The sequence below is a fragment of the Calypte anna genome, chromosome 3, assembly GCF_003957555.1.
Source record: "Calypte anna isolate BGI_N300 chromosome 3, bCalAnn1_v1.p, whole genome shotgun sequence".
NCBI lineage: Eukaryota > Metazoa > Chordata > Aves > Apodiformes > Trochilidae > Calypte > Calypte anna.
The window spans coordinates 51213613-51238501 of record NC_044246.1 but is presented as its reverse complement, the minus strand read 5'-3'; the positions used below and the strand labels follow the sequence as shown (position 1 = coordinate 51238501).

General features: G+C 40.0%; 1 protein-coding gene across 1 annotated transcript in view; it reads right to left on the bottom strand.

The window, feature by feature from the left end:
* Positions 1 to 11290: 11290 nt before the first annotated feature.
* The window catches only part of MSH2 (mutS homolog 2), a 48465-nt gene continuing 34866 nt past the window's right edge, over positions 11291 to 24889 (bottom strand). Inside the window, exons 10-16 of the mRNA XM_030448526.1 lie at positions 23928 to 24078; positions 21184 to 21281; positions 19141 to 19386; positions 17469 to 17673; positions 16850 to 17097; positions 13020 to 13192; positions 11291 to 11697 (exon numbers count right to left, since the gene is read on the bottom strand). Of these exons, the coding sequence (XP_030304386.1) occupies positions 11527 to 11697; positions 13020 to 13192; positions 16850 to 17097; positions 17469 to 17673; positions 19141 to 19386; positions 21184 to 21281; positions 23928 to 24078 (1292 nt within the window). The 3' untranslated portion in view covers positions 11291 to 11526. The remainder of the gene's footprint in view (positions 11698 to 13019; positions 13193 to 16849; positions 17098 to 17468; positions 17674 to 19140; positions 19387 to 21183; positions 21282 to 23927; positions 24079 to 24889) is intronic.

Below are 24889 nucleotides of genomic sequence, written 5' to 3'. Positions count from 1 at the left end.
AGAAAGCTGCATCCCTCAGTACTTCTGAAAGCTGTTCTAGGATTTACTTCACTTTCCCTTTGTACCTAAGCACTGAAAAGTCAACAGGCTAACTTTTCAATAGTTTTTTATGCGACATCCCAACTTGAATGCATTTTCATCTACAACGCTTTGCTGTAAAAATATATAAAAATCTGAGTCCATGAACAGATAGATAGTGCTGGAAGTTGCTACAAAAATTATAACCACTTTCTTACTAAAGCATATCAGTTTCTTTCCCAAAATCACGGGGGAAAATCAACAGTGCAAAATTCTGCCTGGTGTCATGTGTGCTTTTGCTTGCTTTTCTGCACAGACACTGAAGACCTGTGTGGCCACTGAGTACTTTCAGAGAGGGCTCACACAGAAAGGGCTCTGCACCTCCACAGCAGAAAATAGAGCTTTGTGCAAGTAGAGGTAGCAGCTGATGCTGTGGTGGGAGCTGGTAACATGTGCTCATCATACACTGTGATGCACAGGGGTCATATGCATCCCTGCACAGGGATACACAGGGGCCAAGCATCCCTGGGCATTTGTACATGTGCCAGCGCAGCTTCTGACTTCCTTTAAACCAAATCTGGTAACACCTGGGTTCCTCTGTGGGGATTTGGGCTGGATATGGGGACTCTGAGGTGCCTCTCAGCAGCCCTTCTGTCAGGGCTTCTCCAGCAGAGCCTCGGGCCAGGAGCACCACAGCACATTGCCTGGGATGTTTTAGCCATCTCTCCCTTTCCTGACCCCCCACTCTGATCAGACCTGCAGGCCACCTCAGAACCCAAACCCTGAGCAGAGGATCCTGAACACCTGCATCCTCTGCAGCACTGCAGGGCCCCAGGTATGGGTCACACAGCTGAGATGCCTGAGAGCTTTGCAGAGCAGCCACAACCCTGCTCAGCTCCATTTCAGTTCCATAACCAGCCCTGAGGCAGTAACCAGAGCACTAATGGCATCCTATCCATCTACAAGCAGAGGATGGTCTGGCACTGGTGCCCAAAGAAGTGTTCCTGGCTGCCCTTCAAGCAAATAAATACATAACAACTCAAGCAGAGGACACTTGGAAGCAATTTTTTTAAAAAACATAATTTGATTAAGGGTTTTAAAGAAATTGTCTTAGCTCAACAAGAGGTGAGGAGGGCTGGTGCATTGGCAGGACCATGGTGTTCAGGGTGACACTGCAGTTTGCAGCAGCACTTTGCCTGTCAGTTCTTCTCTCAATGGCAGACACCATCTCCACTTTTCCCACTGCTGGTGAAAATCTGGTGCCATGATGTGGAGAGTCTCCATAACCTGCTAGGAGGAAAACTCTAGGCCTCTGCAAAGCAAATCGTTCTAAGCTACTGTTGGTACCCAGAAGTATCCAGGGATGAAGGAAAGTTTCCCAGCACCAGAGCCAACTTTGAGACACCCAAGGCAGAGCTGGTAGCACCCCACATAGCCATGAGAGGATACGTCCACTGCATCATTCAGTGTTGTCAATCATTATTGCTCTAAAGTCTTTTAAAACTCCAGGAATTGCAACTGAGTGTTATTAACAACAGCCCTATACCCACTGGTATCTTTCCAGTACCTCATCAATGTTTAATACACAATATCTGCAGCTCTGAGAGCTACCAGTCAGCATCATACTTCAGAGAGCTTGTCTCTGCCTGGTTCAGTGCTTTCTTGTGTGGGCAGGAAATTGTTGTGAATGTTTTCGAAGCACCTACAAGGTGGTCAAAGGTTGAACTGGATTATCTTGGAGGCCTCTTCCAACCTAAACCATTCTATGATTCTGTGGACACTGCAAATGTGAGGAGAGACTCCGAGTATGCAGTATTGTGCCTTTTGAGTGGTGCAGGGCTTGATTCAAAGCACAAAGCTTTTCTCTGCAGCAATTAAAATGGTCCACAGGGAGAACAGAGTAACAAATCCATGTGGATTTTCTTGCCCTGCTGCTGAATTTGCTGCAGCAAGTTCAGTTATTGACACTGTAATGTAATATCAATGGGCACTTCTAGCTGGAGAATGCATAGAGCTGCAAGCTGCTAAAAATACAAAGTCAAATAGCTACTGCTCTCCCCAGAAAAGGGTTGAGTACAGAGGCAAGTGTGACACCCAAGTGGTTTTAATTAAAGGTGCTGTCACCCACAGCAGGGACTGGTTCTGCTTTGGATGGAGGTGAAGAGCCTGTCTCCTTTCAGGACATCAGCAACAATCCCTCTTTGGATTCATATACTTCTCACTCTGAACTGGATAAAGACCAGTGTCTTCCCAAACAGTTTTTCCAGTTTTGGCCCCTCAGTCCATGTTAAATGGGGACTACTGACTTTTGGGGTATGCTTAAGCTGGGACTCATTACTTCTCTTAGGCTGGGTTTTGCCTGGTTTTCCACCCACCAGTCCCCTGCAGCAAAAGCCTAGGCAGGGATGCTGCAGCCCCACACCTCAGCCTTTGGGTTCAAGCCTCAAAAGGCTCCAGAGCTTGTATTTTCAGTACATGGGGAAGTAAAAATTAAAATAGCACATGGATGTGCATTGACCTCATCCTGCTCTGTTGAAATTGATATGAGTTTTGTCACTAACTCCCATTGCAGCAAAACTGAGTCAACAATGCAGCATAAAGTGAGAACACTGTGCTGCTCCATTTATGCACTGCAATTTGGGCATGCACCTCTCTCAGATGAGATATCCTCACCTCCCTGTTTCTCTATCAGATTCTAAGATTCCACAGTGCTAAAAAAAGAGGAATTCAGGTCATTCCTTTGCACACATATTTGATAGAACACAAAGCTACACACTTAACTTCAGGAGAAGCAAAGAAGAGCACCCATTGCTTTGGTAACCAAAGGTATCGAGTCCCACCTCAAAGCTAGGCAAGGCAGGTGATACTGCAGCACTGGGAAGATTTCCTAAAACCACCCTGAATAATGGTTATAGAGGCTGCTTTTACTCTCCTTTTCCCTATAGACCAGATGTGTTGTGATCCATTTTTGAAAATCAGTTTCCTCATTTGGATCAAAGTCATACTTAGGCAGAATTATAATACATCAGTGAATATTAACAGAGCTACGGGACACAAACCACAGGTAAAATCATGGAATTATCTTGTTTGGAAAAGACCTTCAAGATCATGAAGTCCAACAGTTACCAAGAGCACCACTAAACCATCTCCCTGAGTACTACATCTACACATCTTGTAAATACCTCCAGAGACAGTGACTCCACCAGTTCCCTGGACAGTCTCTTCACACAAACCTTTCAGTAAAGACATTTTTCTTAATACCCAGTCTAAAGCTCCTCTGGCACAACTTGAAGCCATTTCCTTTTGTTCTGTAGCTCATTACCTGGCAGACCAACCCTCACCTCTCTACAGTCTCCTTTGCTCCAGAATAAACAATCCCAATTCCCTCAGGTGCTCCTCATAAGACTTATGCTCTAGAACCCTCACCACCTTCGTTGACTTTCCCAGCCAACAAATTGAAGCCCTGAAGCCCAGCTCTTTTTACAGAGCTGCCGCAATTTTAAAGACAAGCAGCCATTTCCTGCAGTGTGTTTCACTGCAGTCAAAGCCAGAAGCTGCTGGTTTGTATTTATACTACCCCAGTAGAGTCAGCCCCAGCTGTTTCTGTCACCCATCCCCAAGTCATGCAAGTGATCAGCTGTACTGGAGCTGAGCTCCCCTTTGCAGAGCACAAAAGCTATTTTTAGCACTATTTATCTTTTCTTTTCTTTTTTTTTTTTTTTTTTTTTTTTTAATGCTCCAGGACCTGATCAGGAGCTGAGCAATTGGAAGCAGGGATTGTTGTTATCCTTGTTTAGATGGTAAGATGGATGTCTGGAGGTGAAAAAATACACCTGAGAGCACTCAGGGCTAATTTGAAGAGATGTGAGGAGGTGCCTTCCCAGACTTGGTACCCAGGCCCTGGCTGCACAGATGGACCCAAGTTGGACTGGCAGCTAAAAGCTCACTTTCCTCTGGGCAGCCCCAGCACAGCAGCCTTGTGCCAGCAGAGGAAGGCAACCTGGAAAGATGTGAAACAGGTCAGCAAAAAACACAGCCAGCGTTGGTGAATCCCTTGGCTGCTGAGCTTTGCTGCAACAAGGTTTCCTGGTGCAGAGGAGCAGAGACTGAGCACAAGAAAACCAAGTTTACCATCCAGCACCAACAGTGCAGCTCTTCACAGGCAGTAGATGGGGAAAACAGCTCCAGCAAGCATGGTGTCATGGTTTAAGGTTGAGCCAACAATTAAATGAATGACAGATGCTCTTTATTAATCTCTATTAATCTCCCTCCCGTCCCTAATAAAGAAAGGAGAGAGCATAAGGGAGAGAGACTTATGGGTTGGAAGCTAAACTACACAGTTTCAATGAAACAGTAATGATAAATAGGAAAAATAATTAAATATAAACAAAGAAAGAATTAAATATATACAAGTATACAGAAAAAAATCATGTTCCTCTTCCCCCGTAACACTTGCATCACCACCAAGGCTGCAAGATGCCAAAGCAAGCAGGAAGAAGCAAAGAAGTAAAGGGGTTTGACCCTCGTGGTCCCTCAAATTTGGGGTTTTACCTTGCGGTCCCTCAAATTTATGCCAGGTATGACATGTATGGGGTAGAACAATCTGTTTGGTCAATTTTTGTCACCTGTCTTGTCTGTTCCTCCCTAAAGGATGGTTGCAGGTGTGACCCCTTTACTCCCTTTCTCTTTCTGGAGCATCAGATGTTCCTCAGAGCTGAGCAGTGTCCTTGGCTCTGCATACCAGTCTCTAGCCATAACTATAAACATTGAGTGTTATCAGTCCTAGAAGCACACACTGTCTGAGAAACTTGCTGTTCATTTCACCAAGTACAGATACTTAGAAAAGACTTAGCTGAAAGCAAAATTACAAGACAGAAAATTAGCTCTGTGCTGGCCCAAACCAGGACACATGGGTAAAAAATACAAAAGAAGGAGGTTTCATTGCATCGTGCAGTGTGTGTAGCTGGTCAGTCCCACCTGCACAGTATGTTTAGATGAAGCATCACAGCCTTAGGACACAAAGAATTATTAATTTCCACTTAACCAGACATTCAGTTATGTGACTGCTACAACATGCCACCTCCTCTGACTCTGTGAAGAGCAGCAAAGGACAAGAAATGGTTTATCTATACATTTGTCAAAGCCACTGCTGTGTTATTGCGTCTGGCTTACAATTCTGAAGCAGTGGGATTTGTTAGATTCGAGTGGGAGATCAATATGTAATTTAATTAAGATGGATGGTTACAGGTTCTCTGTGCCAGCATTGCCTCTGTCAGGAGCTTCTGAGACCTGTTCTCCATGCACCTTGGCTTGCAGGATCTCCCTCCTGCTCTCTGCCCTATTTGCTCACATTGCTTGCATTTACAGTAAATTACAGTGAGGATTTTGTTAAGAGGTCAAGAGCCCTATGGTTGTGCATGCTTCACAGGCTTATTTAACTACTGACCTCCTTCTTTTAACATTTCTTTCAATTAACCAAGAGGGTCTTGTCTAGTGGACTGTTTAAGGCAGGAAAAAATCAAAATTTCCTGTTAAAGGTCTTCCAAACCACAGTAGGAGCTAGGGGTGTAACTCCTGTGCATCCACAGAAATTCAGCCTTATGAGAGGAGAACGCTGAAGGATGAAATTAAGCTACTTCTGCACATCCCCCCAGAGCAACCCACTTTGTTTGCTCACATTTGCTTCAGAGCCACCCTGATGCAAACATGTTGTGTTGTCCCATATTTACAATCCCCTCTGATTAAACCTGAACCAGGAGACATGTCCAAATCTCTGTTGGCTTGAAGATGAGCTCTGTGCCAAGCAAGTGGCAGGCTGATTCCAGGGACCATGCTACACAGTGCCTTCAAGATCTGTAAAAATGTAGTGGTGAGTGTGCTGGCAGGTGTAGAAACCTAAATTTAAAGAAAAAAAATCAAGTGACTCTACTTCTCCCTAAAGCATTAGCTGAACCAGTTACTCCTGGCTCCCTTCTGATGAGTTTGCTCCATTCCTGTGATGTCCTGGAGCATCCAGACACTATCACTGGGCAGACAGCACAGTGGCCACTATGCAATACATTGGTGGCCAGAACCCTCCCTGCAGGGAGACTGGCTGGGTGCTGTACCCACAGCTCCTGGGGTGGATGCAGCAGCTCTGTGGTTCATACCAGGCACACCTCATATGCCACCTTGTCCTCCTGGAAGAGCCAAAGAGGAAGTTTTTAGGAGCCATCTACAAACATAAGATTACTGAACTGGTAATTGTACTCCCCAAAAAACCCTCTTGTCCACATAAAAAATCTTCAAGCAGCTTGACACCTCACCAGGTTACACCTCAGGTTACCTTACACAGGGCAAACAAAAAAAGAAAGCTCCTAACTGCATTCCTTAGGATACATGGGAAGTACAGTGAAATCTTGAATGGTTTTCTTGTCTCTCATGCACAGAATAAATTAGCATCTAGCCACTGATGGAGGGCAGTTCTTGCTGCATGGCTCCAATATCATAAAAAAAACCAACCAAACAAACAAAACCTACAGTAAAACTGAATTTTGCAACACTAATGGTTAAGATCTTTCCAGTAAGATATCTACACTTTTATCTACAAACCACACTCAAGAGATTAAGCCGTTGAAAACTACGCAGTGCACAACAGCATTAGCATGAATCCATGAGTCAAAAATCAACAGCCAGCCTAATCTCAGGAAAAGAAAAACATTTACATATGCACCTCTTCTGAATCACACTGGAAAAGCACATCTCTTACAAAGATTACAGAGAGCTGTCATCTCTCTACAGCAGAAAGTTAAACACTGCAGTTTTCTCATAACCAGTGTTGCATCATAATACACTGTGCTTGAAATCCAGACCCTGCAGCACAGAAATGGGACTTCTGCAAAAATTCCCTTTTGGTAATTTATTTCCTTCCTGGGGAAGAAAAATTTTAAAAAGCCATTAAAATGCTACTACAAGTGAAAATGTACCATCAGATGACTAGGAATAAGGCTCAGGTCTGCTAGAGCTTGTTTAGCTCTGCTCTAGCTGCTGCTTTGCTGAACTGTGATTTGGCTTTGCTGTACCCAGAGCTGCAAAGCAGCATCCAGCATTGGCAGTGTTTGGAGAAGACCACTCTCCTCCCTCAAAAGGCTGAATATCTTAAGTAAGCTACCCAGCCATACAAGTGTTTTACAGTGCTGACAGCCTACTGCCTGCTCAAACATGTGGTTGTGGTCTCAGATGACTTTATTATTACTAGAAAAAAAATGTGAGTGGCCATAGGATCACTCAAATACCATCCCCAGGAGCTCTTGTGGAAAAAGGAGAACTTGTGTAAGGGACCAGGGCTCCTACAGCAACTATCTGACAAGCAAGGACTTGCAGTACACAGCAGGACCACGTAGACCAGCAGCAGAACTGTTCTCATAGGCACAGGCTATTTATTCTCAGCTTTTCCCTCAGATTAGCACAGCTGTTTTCAGGTCTCCAACCATCCCTACAGTGACAGAGCAATCACATCCTTTTGGAAACTGCCACAAGCATCCAGCATCTCAACCCAGGCACTGGGACACCTACTCCCATGACAGCGAAAATGTAAATACATTTTTTCACCTCTAGAAAAAGAGCCACACGCCCCAGTTGCTGAGCAGACACAATTTGCCATCTGATTTATGGTATTTTGTCCTTTAGCTATGGCCATGGCAGCTGGTCAGGGCATACCATGCCAGGTGGTTAAGTCCTAGCAGCCACTGCAAATAATCAGAAATTGTTATTTCCCTCTTTGACAGCAGAGGCTGCTCCCTCTCAACTTGACTGGCAAAGCAGCACATGCAGTGATGTAACTACCTTTATCCCATCCCACGCAAAGGTTACAAAGCATTGCTGATAGCTAAGCTATCACACACACATACATTAAATGTAGCAATGCAAGGTGCTCCCCTGTATACAGGAACAAGCGAGGCACCTGGCAAAGTAGGGAAAGACAACAGGGTGGTAAAAGTGACTGCAAAGCTGGGCAAGGAACAAGAACACCTGAGACAACTGCAAACAGGCACCATGAAGAGGCAAGTTCTACCTGCAAGTGTTGCAGCCAACTCAGAGATGACAGCATATTTCTGTCTTTTAAGGCTTCAGGCTCCTCCAGCCATTTGCTTTCCTTGTTCCCAGTCAGCTAGACACAGCGTTTGATGCGTGACCTCACGCTACTTTGGATGCGAAGCAACAACTGCTCTCCCTTGATTTCTCAAATCTGTCACATTGCAGAACATTGTATTGTAGACACAGAAATCTCCCAGCTTATGTACTGGTCATGTGTTTGAAATTAATTTCATTAAGTGCCAGAAAATAGAGTTTAAACTGTCAACCTCATCTTCCACCAAATCAGACCAAACTGCTCATGAGATCCTAGACTTCATCTAAGCTGCAAAGGCAGCATGTCCTCCAGCAAAGCTTTGAGCTATCATGCAGGCTTCCCAGTTGCTTACAGTGTAGTTACCAACCTGAAACACCTACATCCATTGTCACTACTTTCAAAGCTCAGGCCAGCAACAGGACTGCTTCCCTTGAGCAGGCATCTGAAGGTCCTTTGGAGGTCTGACATTCCCAAGCCAAATTCAGTGCACCTGCCAGTGGGCAAGGATACATCCTGGTCATGTTCCTGCTGCTTCTGATTCCAAAACCATCTCCTTCCTTCACTGGAGCTGAAGTACAGAGCCTCTTACTGACTGAATTTTTCACTTGAGATGAGCTTGCACAGCTGCAAGTAGCAATAGGCAGAGCTGAGTCCCAGAGCTGACAGGCTGCTCTCCCTGGATTCACAAACTATCTTGATCCCTAAGGGATCACCCACAAGTAACTGCAGCCTACTGACCACCAACCAACTCGCCTGCTTTTGACCACAACCCAGCATGTTTTCATCAGGTTGGTTACCAGGTGCTCCTGATCACTAAGAGCTGTACAGTAAAGTTATCACTAGAAAATAGTTCCTTCAGTGTCTGTTCATTTCTGCTCTTTCCTTTCACCCCATCTAATGCATTATTAAAGAGCCCTGCAGGTGAACAGCCAAGTGCACAGACTAAAAAGACCTCACCTGCAGTAAGCATTCAGTGCCAAACTGTCTCAAAGAGAAACTTGCATCTTTATTCAAGGCTGACCATTACTGCTCGTTTTGTTCTTTGATAATCTGCATTCTTGACACAGCCCTGTGATATCCAGACAAGTTCTGGAATGGCTCCCGTCCCATAGGGATGTTACTGAACAAAAGCTAAACTTAAACCAGCTCACATGAAATCACACTGTAACCCAGTTTGCAAGAGGCACTGACATATGGAGACTAAACTCTGCCTGATCCTCTCTTGTCTACATCCGGCAACAGCAGTGCACTTGGGGGTGGGAGGCAGGGGGAAGTGTAGTGTAGAAAATAGTTGAAAAGAGGGGTGTTAAAATCCCATTGATTTGCACTTTTCTTCCTTCTGAGTGTTGAAGGGCATAAGAAAAACTGAGTCCTTGTTGCTGTAGATGCATAACTCCCTTTTGAGGCATAGAGAAGGTGCTGCCTGTAGCTGGTCCAGTCAGGTTACCCCATCACTCCCAAATAATGCGCACAAGCATTCCCCCCTCAAGAGATGGGCAAATCTGGTTATACTGGAGCAGCTGCATCAGCATCCAACAAATAAAATCAGCTTTTTCTCAGCATACTGCTGACATGCTGTACTGATGCACCATTTCCAGAGTGGAAAAAAAACCAGAAACAGGAAGAATTGAACCAGGAATCTGGTTCAAAGTGAAGAAGTCCCTCTTGCAGGTGGCACCTCAGTGAGGAATTCCTTGGCTAAGAGTGCTGAAGACACTGAAAGTCTTCACAGCTTCAAGGCAACATCAAAGTTCCTGGAAGTGAAAAATATTGATGATAGTTTTATGCCTGTTCATGTAGTTAAGGACAAGGCCAAGCAAGGGGTATCTTTAACCAGACCAGGAATCTCAGCCTATGTAGAACGAGGCTGTAAGTACTCACCATTCCAGGCCCTTAGAACTACCTGTTTCTGGCAACAGTTAAAGCAGTTTGATCCAGTACAAATGATGTGCCAGTGCTGTATCTGATGCTCTAAAGTGATTCTAACTGTCCATTTTATAATACTGAATTTTTTGATAGCTTGTGCTTGAACCAATTGAATTTGCAAAAGCAGATGTATTTTTCATTACTTTATGTAACAGATTTTTCCACTCACATACTTTTCATGAATACATGTACCAACCGTGCTATTGGTCCATCTAAGTCTGCTTTTGTCTTTAAGTAGAATGCATTCTAGTTTAAAGATCAAAAAGGTATTAAGCAGAACCCAAACCTTTCAAGCAAGCCTTTATTTTCTTCTGTTGAGAAGTGTATACCTCGAGTGTGTCCAAATTCTGTTCCAGCTACACACAAATGTTAACCAACAGCAAGCTGAACACCACACCTCTTTTATGACTATTGTTGTAATGCTTAAATGCAGATCACTGCAACACATTAACTCCTGACGCAGAGCGACAGCACAGCTTAAACACAGCACTGCTGCCCCCAGCACACACCCACTGATGCTATCTCTGAAAACAGGAAGAGTTTGCATGGCATCTTCAGCATGATTTTATTCCTATAATCTCAAGTGATAAACACCTTTTCCCAATAATCTTTCAACACTGACAGTTTTAAAAATAAGTGTTCTAGAGCTACTATTTAAAATGCTTGATTTCAAGGACTGTATAAATTTGTATCTCTGTGCTTTCAAAATGTCTCAGTTCAACAAGGACATTAGATAAAATATCTACACATTCTTTCCTTGTAAATGGACCTCACAAACTATGACGAACTTGAAAGTTCCAGTTAAACTGTAACTTCACCCCAGCCTCTGCTTACATTACAGAACACATGCTTACCAAAGAACACATGAGATACAACCACTCAGGCATGAAGAGTAGGCCTGAGGTACATTTGACTCAAGCATTACCAATCACACAGAAAAAAACCAAAACACCAAAACCAAAGTCACCCTCAAACCCATACTTGCAAAACTTCTGCAACAAATCATTTAGATTAGATGCTTTTTCTCACTATATTTTCTAACATAGCATCACCAAAACTTCACTGGATTAACTAATTTAATTGCATCATACAAAACAGAAGAATCATGGTACTGGACAAAGGTTTTGTGTATGAGCTTTTGAGGCTGTGGTAGCTGTATGCCATCTGAGTTGTTACACTTTCCAGCACACTCTCCTGGTAAAACATAACGTGTTTTGTTTACAAAGTCAGTCAGTCTTTCATTACTGAAAACACATTTTATTGAAAACTTCCAAAATAACTCAATAATCACAGCTAAATCAATCTGGCACAGAATGTGCTCAGAATTGCCTACAAAATAATTACAGTCCAAGAAAAAAAAAAACCTACATAAATCGGTATAATTAACAAGGTATAAAAGCTACAAGACAAAAAAATGATAGTTTTTGCAATGCAAAAAACACTTCAGGAGCTGTATCCTGTTTTCACACCTTTCATGATGTAACTTTCGTTCGGGAAATTATTTCATTCACAAAGCTGTTGTTCTTTTCCAACACGCTGTTTCTCAGCTCTTTTAGCTTGATTTTGATGTCTTCTTCTGACATATCTGCTAGGGGTAATACTTTCACTTGACAAAGAAAATCCTGAATTATCTTCTCACCTTCCTAAAATATTAGAAGAAACAGAAAGGATATTTAGATTGCAAGCAGAATCTCTTCAAATTATTCCAAAGATACAAAGTATTATTTAGCACCAGAAACTTTTTGAAGGGAAAAACCTCCATTACTTTTGCACTTAATACCACGTTCTCAATCCAGTTACACTGGTATCAGTTCTTCTCTCTTTCAGTCCAACAGCAAAAAGCATAAACTAATCACTAAAAATACAATATTTAACATTGAGAGTTTCTATGTGTTTCACATTTAATTCCAGTATACAACCACATAACCTGAGGATGGTTAGCAACAAAAGCAGAGGAGTGGCAATATTACCCAAACATTACTTTTCAGAGGAACTGAAAAAAAAAATCAAACCCAGTGTTTCAATATGCAAAGGAAAGAACAAATTGTAACTAAGCAACTGGAGAGTGGCCATCACCATGGTGAACAGATGAAAATTAAGCTTTATGCATATGCTTTTACACAAACAGGCAAAGTGAAACTTCTAAACACTATGAATTGAATAAGAAGAACAAACATTTCAATGAACAGTATTCAGGATTTCTGCAGTAGAGACATTTAAGTGGAGAGAAACAAGCAAAAATTTTCATGTGTGAACCGGGAAGAAATTTATGACAGCTGTAAATCAGACATTCCAGGTCCAAACTGTCACACCCTTCAATATGTATCTTAGCACTGACAGGACATGGAAGAGCACAAAGGAGAAAGCTGTGTACTTGGCTTTTCTCTGATCTGAGCAGATCTGAACCTGTTCGTGGCCAGGTTCAAGAAATAAGCACTAATCTGCCCTCAAATAAGGGGGCACAAAACTATGTGCAACCCATCTGCAGATCCAAGAATAATCTAAACAACAAGTAATATAAAAGCTACAGCTTAAGTTGGAAGAAATATTGCATATAAACTAAGTAGCCAAGAGCCATGAACACAAAGGGATTCGTGGGCCAGGTTTAATGGCATGAAGAAAACCCTACAGAACAGCTAGAGACAAGGTCCCTTTTATGATCAATACAATGCCAATCATACTAACTGCTGATCATTATTAAGAAAAAAATAGTTTCATCCTCATTGCCAGGTTTTTAGATATATGCTTGCTTATGTTAACTTGGAATTAATCTAAGCCAAAATCCACCATCCTTGAATATCATTTCAACTCCTAGTGGACTTCATAGCCAGAACATTTTTTAATGGAAAAATGAGATTATAGTTAATTATTCTCGAGCTTTGGTGGAATCTGGATCCTAAAACTACTTCTCTTGGGTGATTCCAGTTTCACAAACTTAAGAAAAAAAGCATTTCTGACAGCAAACCTCTCTTTCTCTGTAGAATTTCTTGGTTGGTGGTTCTCCTTCAGATTTGGTGGACTTGCCAATGTTTTGAAACTCCTCCAGCTCCAATGCTTTCTCTCTTGCACTTTCTATAACATGTTTTGGGAAAGCTGCCAACTCTGCTACATGAATTCCAAAACTCTGATCACAGACACCTGGATGCAAAGAAAAACAACCAGAGAAGAATTCTCAAGAGGTAGCACAGCTATGTAGAGATTATATGAACAAGCTTGTAACAGCTGTTCTGGAGAATTAAGTGTGTGACAACATTTGGTTCTCCCAACATTTTCTGACTTACCTTTTGGACTATACATGATAACATGAACTAAGGAACATGCTTTTACTTAATTAGGCTCTCTTAGATCAGTAATTGCACAGCTCCAAAATGCTTCAGAAAGGAAGTTAAAACTCTTCAGGCAGAAAAAAATTCCCTCTAGTACTTGAATGAAATTCAACAGTTTTTAAAGTACTTCAGCACAGTCTGTAGAAGACGGTAATTTGCACCGTTTATATTTTTTGCATATATTGCACATTTTTCTATATTTACAAGAATACATATGTATATATATATATGTGGATATATAGATAAAAAAATATACTTAGAATGTTGCATTCTCAGTCTTCCTCCTGCTTTACATCAGTACCACATAACTCCCTAGTCTCCAGGGAAACTCTTTAATCATATAAAAACCTTTCAACTTTAACCTTACACTTACTTCAATTAATATACTGTTTATAATAAATGGTAAACAAAGAAAAAGTTCTCACAATATGTCAATTATGCATAGTCAGATGACATAATTTTGACTTCAGCGTCAAAAACCCTCCATTACAATCTGCCAGCTCCATTCATTTATCACCATAAACCTGAAACCACCCTCAAACATTACTATATCCTTTTATTTCTGGTTTCCAGAAAGCAGTTATCAATGTATGAGTTGAGTTATACATGTTATGAGTTATACATATAAAATGATAACTCATCATCTATTAACTACCGGGTAACTGAAAAAAAGGTAAACGAAAACTCAGCATTTAGATTTTTTTTTCAGTTTTATTTACCTTGTAATCTCTCAGGTTTCTTAAAGGAAACTAAGATTTTTAAGTGGAAATTAGTTTTCTTGACTTTCTAGACTTTATATTAAAAACACACAACTCTCCAGATACAAAGCTAATTCAGGCCTCTGTTGAGAGAATCCTCAAAGGATTATACATTTACTAATGCTTAGTTATGTATTTCAGGTGATGTGAAACCTGTCATTTGTTTCAAAACACAGCTGTATCTGTAGCCTATACTTAAATCCTTAACTGAACAACATAACTCAGCCAGAAAGGAAAGAGCAAAACTCTAAATGCAAAAACCTACATGAAAGGCATCCAATTTGAGACCACTTTAAGATGAAGATTTCATAGTGTTTTATCTCATCTGACAGAGGTTTAAGTAGATAAATACAAGCTATTGTACCTCTGTGCTCAATAGCACTTCAAAGAAAATGGATCAAATGAAAAGGATACTGCGTGACAAAGAAAAGCTATGTATGACTAAAATGGCAAAGCCGGTTGAAGAAAAATTTGAAACCAGGCTCCTGGAGTTTTCACAAGGACCCAGACTGTTGCGATAATACAGGTTAGAAAAAAAAGAAGGTAGGGACTGAAGAGGGAATGAGGGGGAAGAACCCCATTTTATTATAAAAGTTGTGATTTCAAAGAATTTAAACACTAGAAGATAGAAGGCTTATATTTAGTGTACATTACTTCCCAATAAGGCACCTAAAGATGGCTTGTTTGAAGATGCTGTACACTGTCAGCTCTCACTACACTGAAAATACTCGAGTTTCAATGGATGCTTGCAGCAATTTATGACTATACTTCTTTTCAGTTCCCATACACCCTAAGTCATATTTTAAGCACTGATTTGAGCAAAACACTCAGAGGGCTCTGAGTCACTTGGTGAAAGGAGCTTAACATGCTGGAGAAGGTGGGAAATGGCAGTCTACCGAAGAACCATAGACATTGCCTCTCTCTTGAACAGGCTGGTTACCAGGGCCACAGCACGTTGGAAGCAGAAGCCTGGACACTGCCTAGGAAAAGTGAACCAAAAAAGGAGAAGCCATTTCTAAGAAATAAAGGTCTCAAAAGAAAAGGACACAGAGTTAAGAGAAACAAGACCATGGTTGCCTGAGATTTTTCTGACCACCTCTAAGAAGATTCTGAGTTAAGCCAGAGAAGAGCAGTACTTCTGGTCATCCTTTGGCTCCCCTTATTAGAACAGTCTCCTGCCTTGATAGTAAAGTATCCGGAAGCCAACTGCAAAGCTGTAGCCATAGGGGAATACAGAATTAGAAGAGACTACACAAGTAAATCAAAGGGCAACAGATGAAGTCATGCCATGGATTTAAAACCAGAGGAAATGAGTGAAAAATAGACAATTAATAGCATGTAAGAATAAAACTAGCATGGTACCATTTGAGTGAGGCTCAGATCTGGCTACAATAAAAATGCGTTTACCAGCTATCTAAAGATACTTAATAGCATGGTGATAGCCTCTGCCTATTATAAAAATATCTTTGAAAGCATAACAGTAAAATTTAATAATTGGACAATATATGACATTTATTTCAGACCACTATGTCAGAAGGAATGAACTCAGAAGTCTTGGCTTAGCTGAAGAAATCAGAAAATACCAGAGAGAGTTCCAAGGCAACACATTCAGAATATGCACTAAGCATGAAAGGCAGAGCTGTTCAGAGGAATTAGGCAAGTGAAAGCGAGTACTTGGTATTGTGTCAAAGTGACAGAAGTCTTTAAAATCAGGAATCAAACTCAGCAACTGCACATGTAAGACTAAATCCTAAACTAAAAAGATATAAACATCAGTCACCAGGACTTGAGATGTGAGACATGGAATAGCTCCTTGGCCTTAATAAGGATGGATGATACTTGGTAATTATCTTAGTAAAGATAATAGCCTAATTTCTCAAATAGTTATTCCTTCTTTAAGACAAAACTACTGCACACAATAAATTGTTGATCTGATTCAATATAGCCAGTGTTCTACAGTATCCACGTTTTATCCATCTGAGCATCATCTAAGCCATTCCTTCACCGTGAAACTCAGAATACAGAAATTAAGGAACTTTAAGTGAAAATACAGCTTAAGAGTACTCTGCTCACAGTTTAAATTCATAATCTCAGTCCAGAAATAGGCAATCTGACTGAAATGCTCTTGCAGAAGCAACAAAAATCACTGTAGTTTACAATTAGAATGTCACGAACGACCACTTTGTAAGCTACAGTTACACAGATCTTTTTCTAGCTTAAAATAAGCTCCTGATCAAAGGAGCAAGAACAAATAACTGGGGACACAGAGAAGCAGAAGAAACCACTTATTGCAGTAACAAATGAAATTTATGCTCAATTAAAAATAGTCTAATGTAATACCAAAAGCAATAACTGGACCCAATAAAGGATTTTAATTAAATGCATCTCACTTTTCTTATACTAACAAAACAACAGGCTACATTTTGTTTTACTAAGATGCCATTAGAGAAAGGCCTCAAAACCATTGACTTGAGTGGCAGAAATAACCCAGAACTCATATAGAATCATCATCACCATCACCAACTGTGTTCACATGTAGAGCGAGCTTCTGTTATACACACTCTCTATGGACAGAGAACAACTTGTCTGCTCTAAAACCTAAGACCGAAATTTGACATATAAAATATCTGTCTTTTCCATTAATTTCCATTCCTTCCTCTCTCAGTGCAACATCAAGTTTACTCTGTTAACCACCATTTACACAATCTTACCTTCCTTGACACGATAAAGCATCGTCAGTGTGTCATCACTGGTCAGAGCAGTAACGTGTAGGTTATTTACTGTTGGAACTTGGTCAGCAAGAGCTGTTAGTTCATGAAAATGTGTAGCAAACATACAGAAAGCACAGATTTTGCTAGCAATATATTCTGAAATAGCCCATGCTAAGCCAAAGCCATCATACGTCGAAGTTCCTCTTCCCAGCTCATCAATGATTATCAAGGAGTTTTCAGATGCTGCCCTAAAAAGAGAAGAGCATGTTGTAATATTAAAGAGCAGCATGAACTCTGGATATTGGAGTACTACACACTATGTTGTAAAAGCACAGCATAAAAGAGGCAAAAGACCTTTCCTATTTAGGTAACAACATATGAACAAGATGCACAAACAGCATCATGCAGATAATTTCAAATTAGTTACTTTGACCCATTTAGACTTTGGTCTATTAGTAGCAGCTCTACAGGACCACTTGAATAAACAGAAGCTTCCCAAAATTGTGAGCCTGCTCTAGAAAGCACTCGAGACTCTGCACTGAGATCCTACATGAGTGGAAATCCTAAATGCAACTTAGAGCACCTCTCATCCCAGTGACCAAAACCAAGGAAGACTTACCGAAGTATTGATGCAGTTTCTATCATTTCAGCCATAAAAGTAGACACACCTTTCAGCTGACTGTCTCCAGCTCCCACTCGAGCCAGGATACAATCCACTATAGTTACTTCTGCTGAATCACAAGGTACAAAACAGCCAATTTGGGCCATAAGGACAATCACACCTGTCTGTCGGATGTACGTTGATTTTCCCCCCATGTTGGGACCTAAAGAAGAAATTGTGAAAATTAATTAAAACCCATTGTCTTTTACAAGTCAACACTTCTTTTAAAGGAGAACAGGTTCTAAACCAAAACAAAGAATGCTTAAACTTATTATTCTCCTGCCAGGAAAGAGTGGGAGACTTGCCTAACTTGTCTAACAGGTGCAACAAATAGTTCCACTACTACTAAGGCTTGCTCACATGTCTTATTGACTGCTGTTTTTTCAAAAGAAAGGTGACTGGAGAGTGTTAAAGGTTCCTAAATTTTGGGACTTTCCAGAAGTATAAGCAGTCATCTAAAAAAGTCATCAATGTTGCTGCTTAAAAATGAAAATAATTCACCTCAAACAACAATTATAGTTTGCCTGTAAAAATTAATTAGGTTACACACTGGGTACAAGCTAATGGTGGATTTAAGTGAAAATCTAAAGGGGTTCTGAGTCAGCAAAAACAGATATTAAGAAGTAATTTTATCTGAACTACAAATGAAATAAAAAGTATTTTCCAGAAAACTTATAATTAAAACCAATTTTATGCTTTTGCTAAGCAGAAAAACATGCATGTTTCCAAGCACTGATTCAGAGTTTTTGTTTTTCTTCTTGATTATGTTGCAAGTGCTCATTAATCCTTCTCTAATTTCATATCTTTGCCACTCACAATATATGCCAAGCATATCTGGATTGATATCAAAATTAAATTTAATGCATAAACACTAGAAATACTTTCTTTCCAGTGTTGTAAAATTATCTTAATTACACCAAAGAATATGGAATAAAGGGTAGTCATAAAACATTTTGCTTTTAAAATTGACTTTAACAATAAACAAACAAACAAAAAACCTGTAAACAGAGAGATTGCTTAAAATCTTGCCTACAAAAGATTTCTATTTAGCCACAGTTGATGCCTAGTAGAATTTTCTAAATCATTTAAGCAAGTTTAGGTTCCTCAGCTCGTGGGGTTGCCTGTCTTGTGGAGTTACATTCACTAAGGCAAAAAATACATATATTAAGGCAGGCCAAATTTCTTACTTCCTGCTGTTCCAGCAGTCTCCCTCTCCTTCCCAAATAACTATTTCTAAAGTGAACACCTTCCCAAAAAGTGCCCTGTATCTACAATCAGAAGAGCCAATTCCATTACTATTAGTTTGGAAGACAACAAATATGTCTGTATGGGCTTAAGTATGTAAAATATCCACAATCAAAAGAAGCATCTCACAACACTGTAGACGCTTCCTTAACATAATAAATAACAGTATCTGACAAATATCCTCCCTTCTTTTTCAGAGCTAAATCTTATCCCCAAAGAGAAACATGATTGATTAACTTGCTAGGCTGATCACCCTTTGTTGACAGTTTTATTGGTCTGTTGGTTTGTTAATTGTTGGGCTTTTTTTTTAAAGAAATTATTACAGGAAATACTCAACACATTTAAAACATACATGACAAATTACGAAAGAGAACAGAAACATTACCAGTAACAATGTGGAACATCTGCTTGCCCTTCTCAAATGTAATGTCATTGGGGATGAAGGCCACCTCATCTTGCACTTCAATGCAAGGATGTCTGGCACCTTTCAGCAAAATCCTTCCTTGTCCCTTTTCCAGAATGAGAGGACGCACATAGGGCACTGGTGCTCCATTTGACACGTGAGCAAAGCTGACAATTGCATCTAATTGAGCTATCACATCATTCATCGTCTGTATCGGTTCTGCATACCCTGGGTTGGATTGGAGATACACATTCAGAACAGTAGGTTTTTGTTCTTGCTGAAAAGATAACTTAAGGCTTACACTGAGCTCATTAAATTAATTATTCTCATTAAAAATAGATTTTGTTCAAGACAACAGTCACTTTCTGTGAGTCTAAGATGTAATTCTAAAGTTTCCATGCTTTAACTACAATGGAGACTTCTCAGATTAGGAACAAGTGAGGCCATGTTGATTGCTTTATCCTGACATTGGAAAATGAGAAACAGCTGATTTAATTATGGGAAAGGAAGTGTTCACAAAGGCACGGCGGCTGGAAATCTAGTAAATTTTCTTCCTCAGTAATACACTGTATTTTGATGTTCACAAAAGTAAAGACAATAGAGAAAAAGCACTGACAATTCAGACACAGCAACCACTTCTGTTTGTGTGAATGAGAGTATGGAAAGGTCTGTAAGACACAGTGTCTGTGATAACAGGCAACCACACCAGGTAACCCAGAATCCTCAGAACCAGTTTTTATGTTTTGATTTTTTTTCAGTGAAAGGGATGAAGGACAGAAATGAGTCTGCAGAGTCAAGGCACTTAAAACCTGCAAATGGGATGCATGTATCAGAAGAGGTGAGCAGTGACCTGCAGAAAGTGTCCTACCCGTAAACAGGTAGGTAGAGATCATTAAGAGGACTTTAAGTAACTTTCATTCAAGAATTACACACAGAATCCACTCTTCTTCATTAAATTGCCACCACTTGGGGAAGTAAAATGCTTTTTTAAATACACATATATACTTCTAAGTCCATGACTGCACACCACAGAAGCTGTAAGCAGTAGCACAGGACTTTTTAAAGCATTCTAGGCATTTACAGATGACATAGTGAAGCTAATCTTGCTACATAATAATTAGCTTTCCACATAAATACTCAATTTTAATATGCTTAACACAAAAAACACCACCTGAAAATTACCAGGACACTAAAAAAAAAAAATCTAATAAGCTATTGATGTTCTAATACACTGGCAAATTCCTTATCATGACAGCAGGTCAAAGCTTTTGAAGACTTCCACCACAGCTTAATACGCACTCAAATATATTAAATGCATCAGACCAAAAAGTGCCTTTTTCTCTTTAATACATTTACCCTGAGCTTAATATGAATTAGAATTTTCACTTTCCACTTCTCTCAACTAAGATTTGTTCTGCTGGAACTAGTGCCTTGGGGAGAGACAATATTTAGAGAATCCTCTAGCCCAAACTCTTCCATATCTCTTCTCCCTTTGGTGAGAGGTAGTAAAGAATGTGCTTTAAGAAGGCCCTCTTGGAGTAAAATATATGTAAATTGATTAGGAAAACAGTAATTTCTTTATTGTACCATACAAGCAATGCCTAACTTGATCTTACATTGCATACCAACATTCTTTCTTCATCATCCTTCGCAGAACTCAGGTCCCATTACCTCAGTTCTCTGTTGTCCTTTACATTGTCTGCTGTTTTGGTGTGGATGCTCACAGTCAGGGAGGCAGGTGGAGGACATGGGCATATGGCTTTTGTGGACATATTTTTGTCCCTTTTATGGGATTAGTATTTGCATATATCCCACCACTGCATATTTGTAGCAATGCCAGGAAAGGCTCTGACTACAAAAGGTAACATATTTTAAACTTTCAACAACTGTCTAAAAGCCAGACCTTATTTTCCACGCTAATTCCTTGGGGAACATTACAATTCTTCTCTATAGAAGGACCCACAAATAACTGCAAGTCCTCCCAGAATTCCAGAACGTGATACACATCAAGACTGACATACTCACCTGAAGCAATATTAATGATTTCCTTAACAATTGCATCCTGAGCCTCTTCATACTCTTCTCTGCTCTTTGTATATTCATCATTGACAGAGCTCAGTTTGCTGTGAACAAAACACAGAAGCTGTGATGTTCTGTGATGTTCTCTCCTCAGTCTTAAAAATCTTACACTAGTTGTTTTGTATAGACATGCTACAAATTAAGGAATTGTTCTTAAGGCTGAATTTATGGCCATTTTGCAGCAAGATGTGGCACATTACAGAACTGGCAGAGGAGAACTGCTGCTAAGAAACTAATTAGCCCAGAGTCCTACAGCAGGCTTATCAGAGCTGAAGGAATTGACTTCTTTCGTTCAGTAAAAACCTCAGTGAACCACTGTCACCAAGAACATGTTCTAGCCTCCAGAATAAGGTAAGTTGAAATCAAGATCTTAAAAAAGTGTTTATTCTTCCTAAGCTCAACTCTGAACATGGAACAGAGTCTGCAGGACTCAATATGAAACACACCCAAGTAGTGCACCCACACTTAAAGCAGAAATCAGCCTTGTTGCTTTCTGTACCATCTACCAAAGCAACTATAACATAACTAAGCACAGAGAAGTCTGTTTTTCTAGTGATCCATGGGCTTCTTCCCTAAGGGAAAGTAACAGATGACACAGCAGAGTTTCTAGGTACCATCTTCTCAATTACAGAAAACCCTAACTTTATCATCATGTTTAGATTCATAACATAAATTTAGAACCAATAAAGTTTTAAATTTCAGGGATGTTTTGAAAAAGTATCCTCTGCATAAATGTTAAAACAAAATACAATTAAGGTTTACACTTTTTTCATTTAAGTAAAACAGTGCAAAACACATCAACATATTGGTTGGTCTGAACTAAGAGGTTTGCCCCCCTCTTCTAAGCAAAGGATTTATTACTTATTAAAGTGAGTGATTAACAGAAACAATCACCACTAATAATAACACTGGTTTGAAACCAACCTTGCCAGCAGGCAGTGCTCCTCATACATGTCTATCAATCAAGAGCTCTCTGAATAAACTCACTTCTTGGAAACTAAGCAGGAACTGTTACACATAAAGTGCTAGCAACATGATTTGTCTGAAACAGACTGTGCAACATTATTAATCTCTGCTATTTTTACCCTTCTGTATATAACGCATGCAGGAGACTTCAAGACTCTCCTGGACCTGCCATTGACAGTGAGGGGATTTAGTCCAATTAGTGGCTAATTATTAGCAGCATTCCTTAGGTTTGATACCACAGCTGATGCCTTGATTAACAACCTGAATGAGGGTACTGAATGCAGTCTGAGCAAGGTTGTGAACAATATATTAACATTGTGAGCTCATTAAAGGGAGCTGCCAGTACACTGGAGGACAAAGTTGCTGTTCACTGGGATATCTACAATCATAGATACATCCTACAGAAAGAGGTTGACAAGAATTTCAATACAGACAAGTGCAAATCCTGCACCTGGGATGAAATAATTCCATGCAACAGTGCAGACTGTTCATAAAAAGTTGGGGAATCCAGCAGATAAGCAGCTAAACATGAACCAGTAGTGTGCCCCTGGGGCAGAAAGTCAAGAGCATAACCGGCATGTCCAAGGAAATTATTCTTGCCCTCTCCTGAGCACTTAGGAGACCACATTTGCAGTCCTGTCTGGTTTTGTCTTCCCAGTGTAAGTAAGATCAAACCTGGAGGAGATGGCCACCACAGATTTGCACCTGGAGCAGATGGCATATAAGAACAGGCTGAGAGATGCCTGTCCAGGCTGGGATAAGCCAGACTCTTCTTACGAGATGCAAAGCAAAAGAAAGAGATACTAAAAATCCAAGCTTCTCCAAGGAAAATTTTCATTAGATCTGCCTAAGGAGATTTTTGCAAGGAGTGGTTCAGCACTGGAACTTGTGCCCCACCAGGCTGTGAAGGATGGTTGGAGGATGGGCATCTGGGCAAGGTCTTGAGCTCCTTCATCTAACTTTGAGTGAGGATCTGATTTCCAAGGTGTCTCTCCTTTAAGTGAGGTGTTAACCTCAAGTGACCTTCCCTCCAACCTAAGTTATTACCTGATTCTGCATATGGAACTTTTTACTTTGTTTGCTCTGTGTAAAAATAATGACTTACAGAAAAAGTGCGTGGTGACTGATACAGTCCTTGCTCTAGGAGAGCTAAAAAATCAGCGTGGCTGACCTACGACACACCTGTTGTCCAGAAAGGGAGACACTGAAACAGCATCAATGCAATTAGCCTGAGTATTGAAATCTTTAAATTGCTTCATCTATACAGCCACAGAATGAAGTCTAATACAAAGGATAAACAGAAATTACACTGTTGTTTGGAATAAGGAAAAGGTAATAACCAAAACTGCCCTATGTCATATTTGGTGATAAATATAAAATAGCTCTTTTCTTGTTGCAGCTTATGAAAGTGTCTGTATAAACACTGATTGTCATTGCAGTTATGCTACAGGGTGCAGGTAAACCAGAGAAACTAGCCCAACTCAAAGGACCAAAAATACCTAACAATTGGAAAAATTAATGGAGAATGTAGCTTTTAACAGAAACTGTATGACTGCTTCTCCTTCATGCCAGTCTTGTTCAACGCCAATCTGTAAGCAGATTAAAAAGGTGAAAATTCAGCCATTCAGGATGTAGGGAAATCAGTTTATTGGCATAGTAATGCAGAAAGGAACAATTTTTTTCTTTCACAACAGGCTTGAAAAATTACAAAGATGATCTCATACCTGTTAGTAAATTTTACACCATTCTTCTGTGTATCGATAATTGTATATTTTGGGTTGTTACGGAGAACTTTTTCCTCCTTGCAAGTTATTCGGAAGTGATATCCAAATTGTGAATTTGTCTCCAGTTTGATACTCTTGCCAGCTTCCAAACCTTTCAGATTAAAATGGAAAAAAAACAGCCAAACGTAAAAACGAAAAAACCACAAACACAAAAAAACTCAAGAACAACTTTGTTATAAAAATCCTGCAGTCTCTGATATTTCTGCTCACTAATCCCCAGTTTGTATGATGTAGCCTTTTAGATAAACTATTCAGTAAGCTTACTTAGGTTCTGTACAGGTATGAAAAATACCCAGACCTAATATAAGTTTACTAATTCATTCTCTGGTCTTACTTTCATATGCTCTAAAATTGCATATTCCAATCAGGTTCGTGATATTGTACTCCCAGAGATTATCCAGCAATGTGAAAAATGCTCATAGCACACTGCAAGGATATTCTGCATTAATGATGTGAGCACAGCAAAGTGATCCTTTTTTACAATGAGTAATTAATTCTTTAAGTGTCTTATTTGCTTACAGATTACATTTGCAAAGAACTTCAAAACAAAATTACTGTGTCCTCAGTGGACACTCAGGATTATGCACATAGGAATTAAAAAAAGAGAAAAGATGCAACACGTGCTGAAAGACATTAAAAGGCTTAGCCAAGAGTCAGATAAGCTACAGTTCTACAAAATTAATTTGGCAAGATGTTCCAACATACATGGTAATTTCTGAAATTACTGTAATTCCATCCTTAAAAAAAAAAAAGACAAGTCAAAATCCAAAAATGACTCAGCATTCAATAGATTGTACTGTGACAACTGAAGACACCCCAAACTAGTAATAAACAGTAGAAAATCCCTTAGCTCCTTTATACCAGTTTTCAACACTTGATCTCAAAACATTTAACAAGCAAGG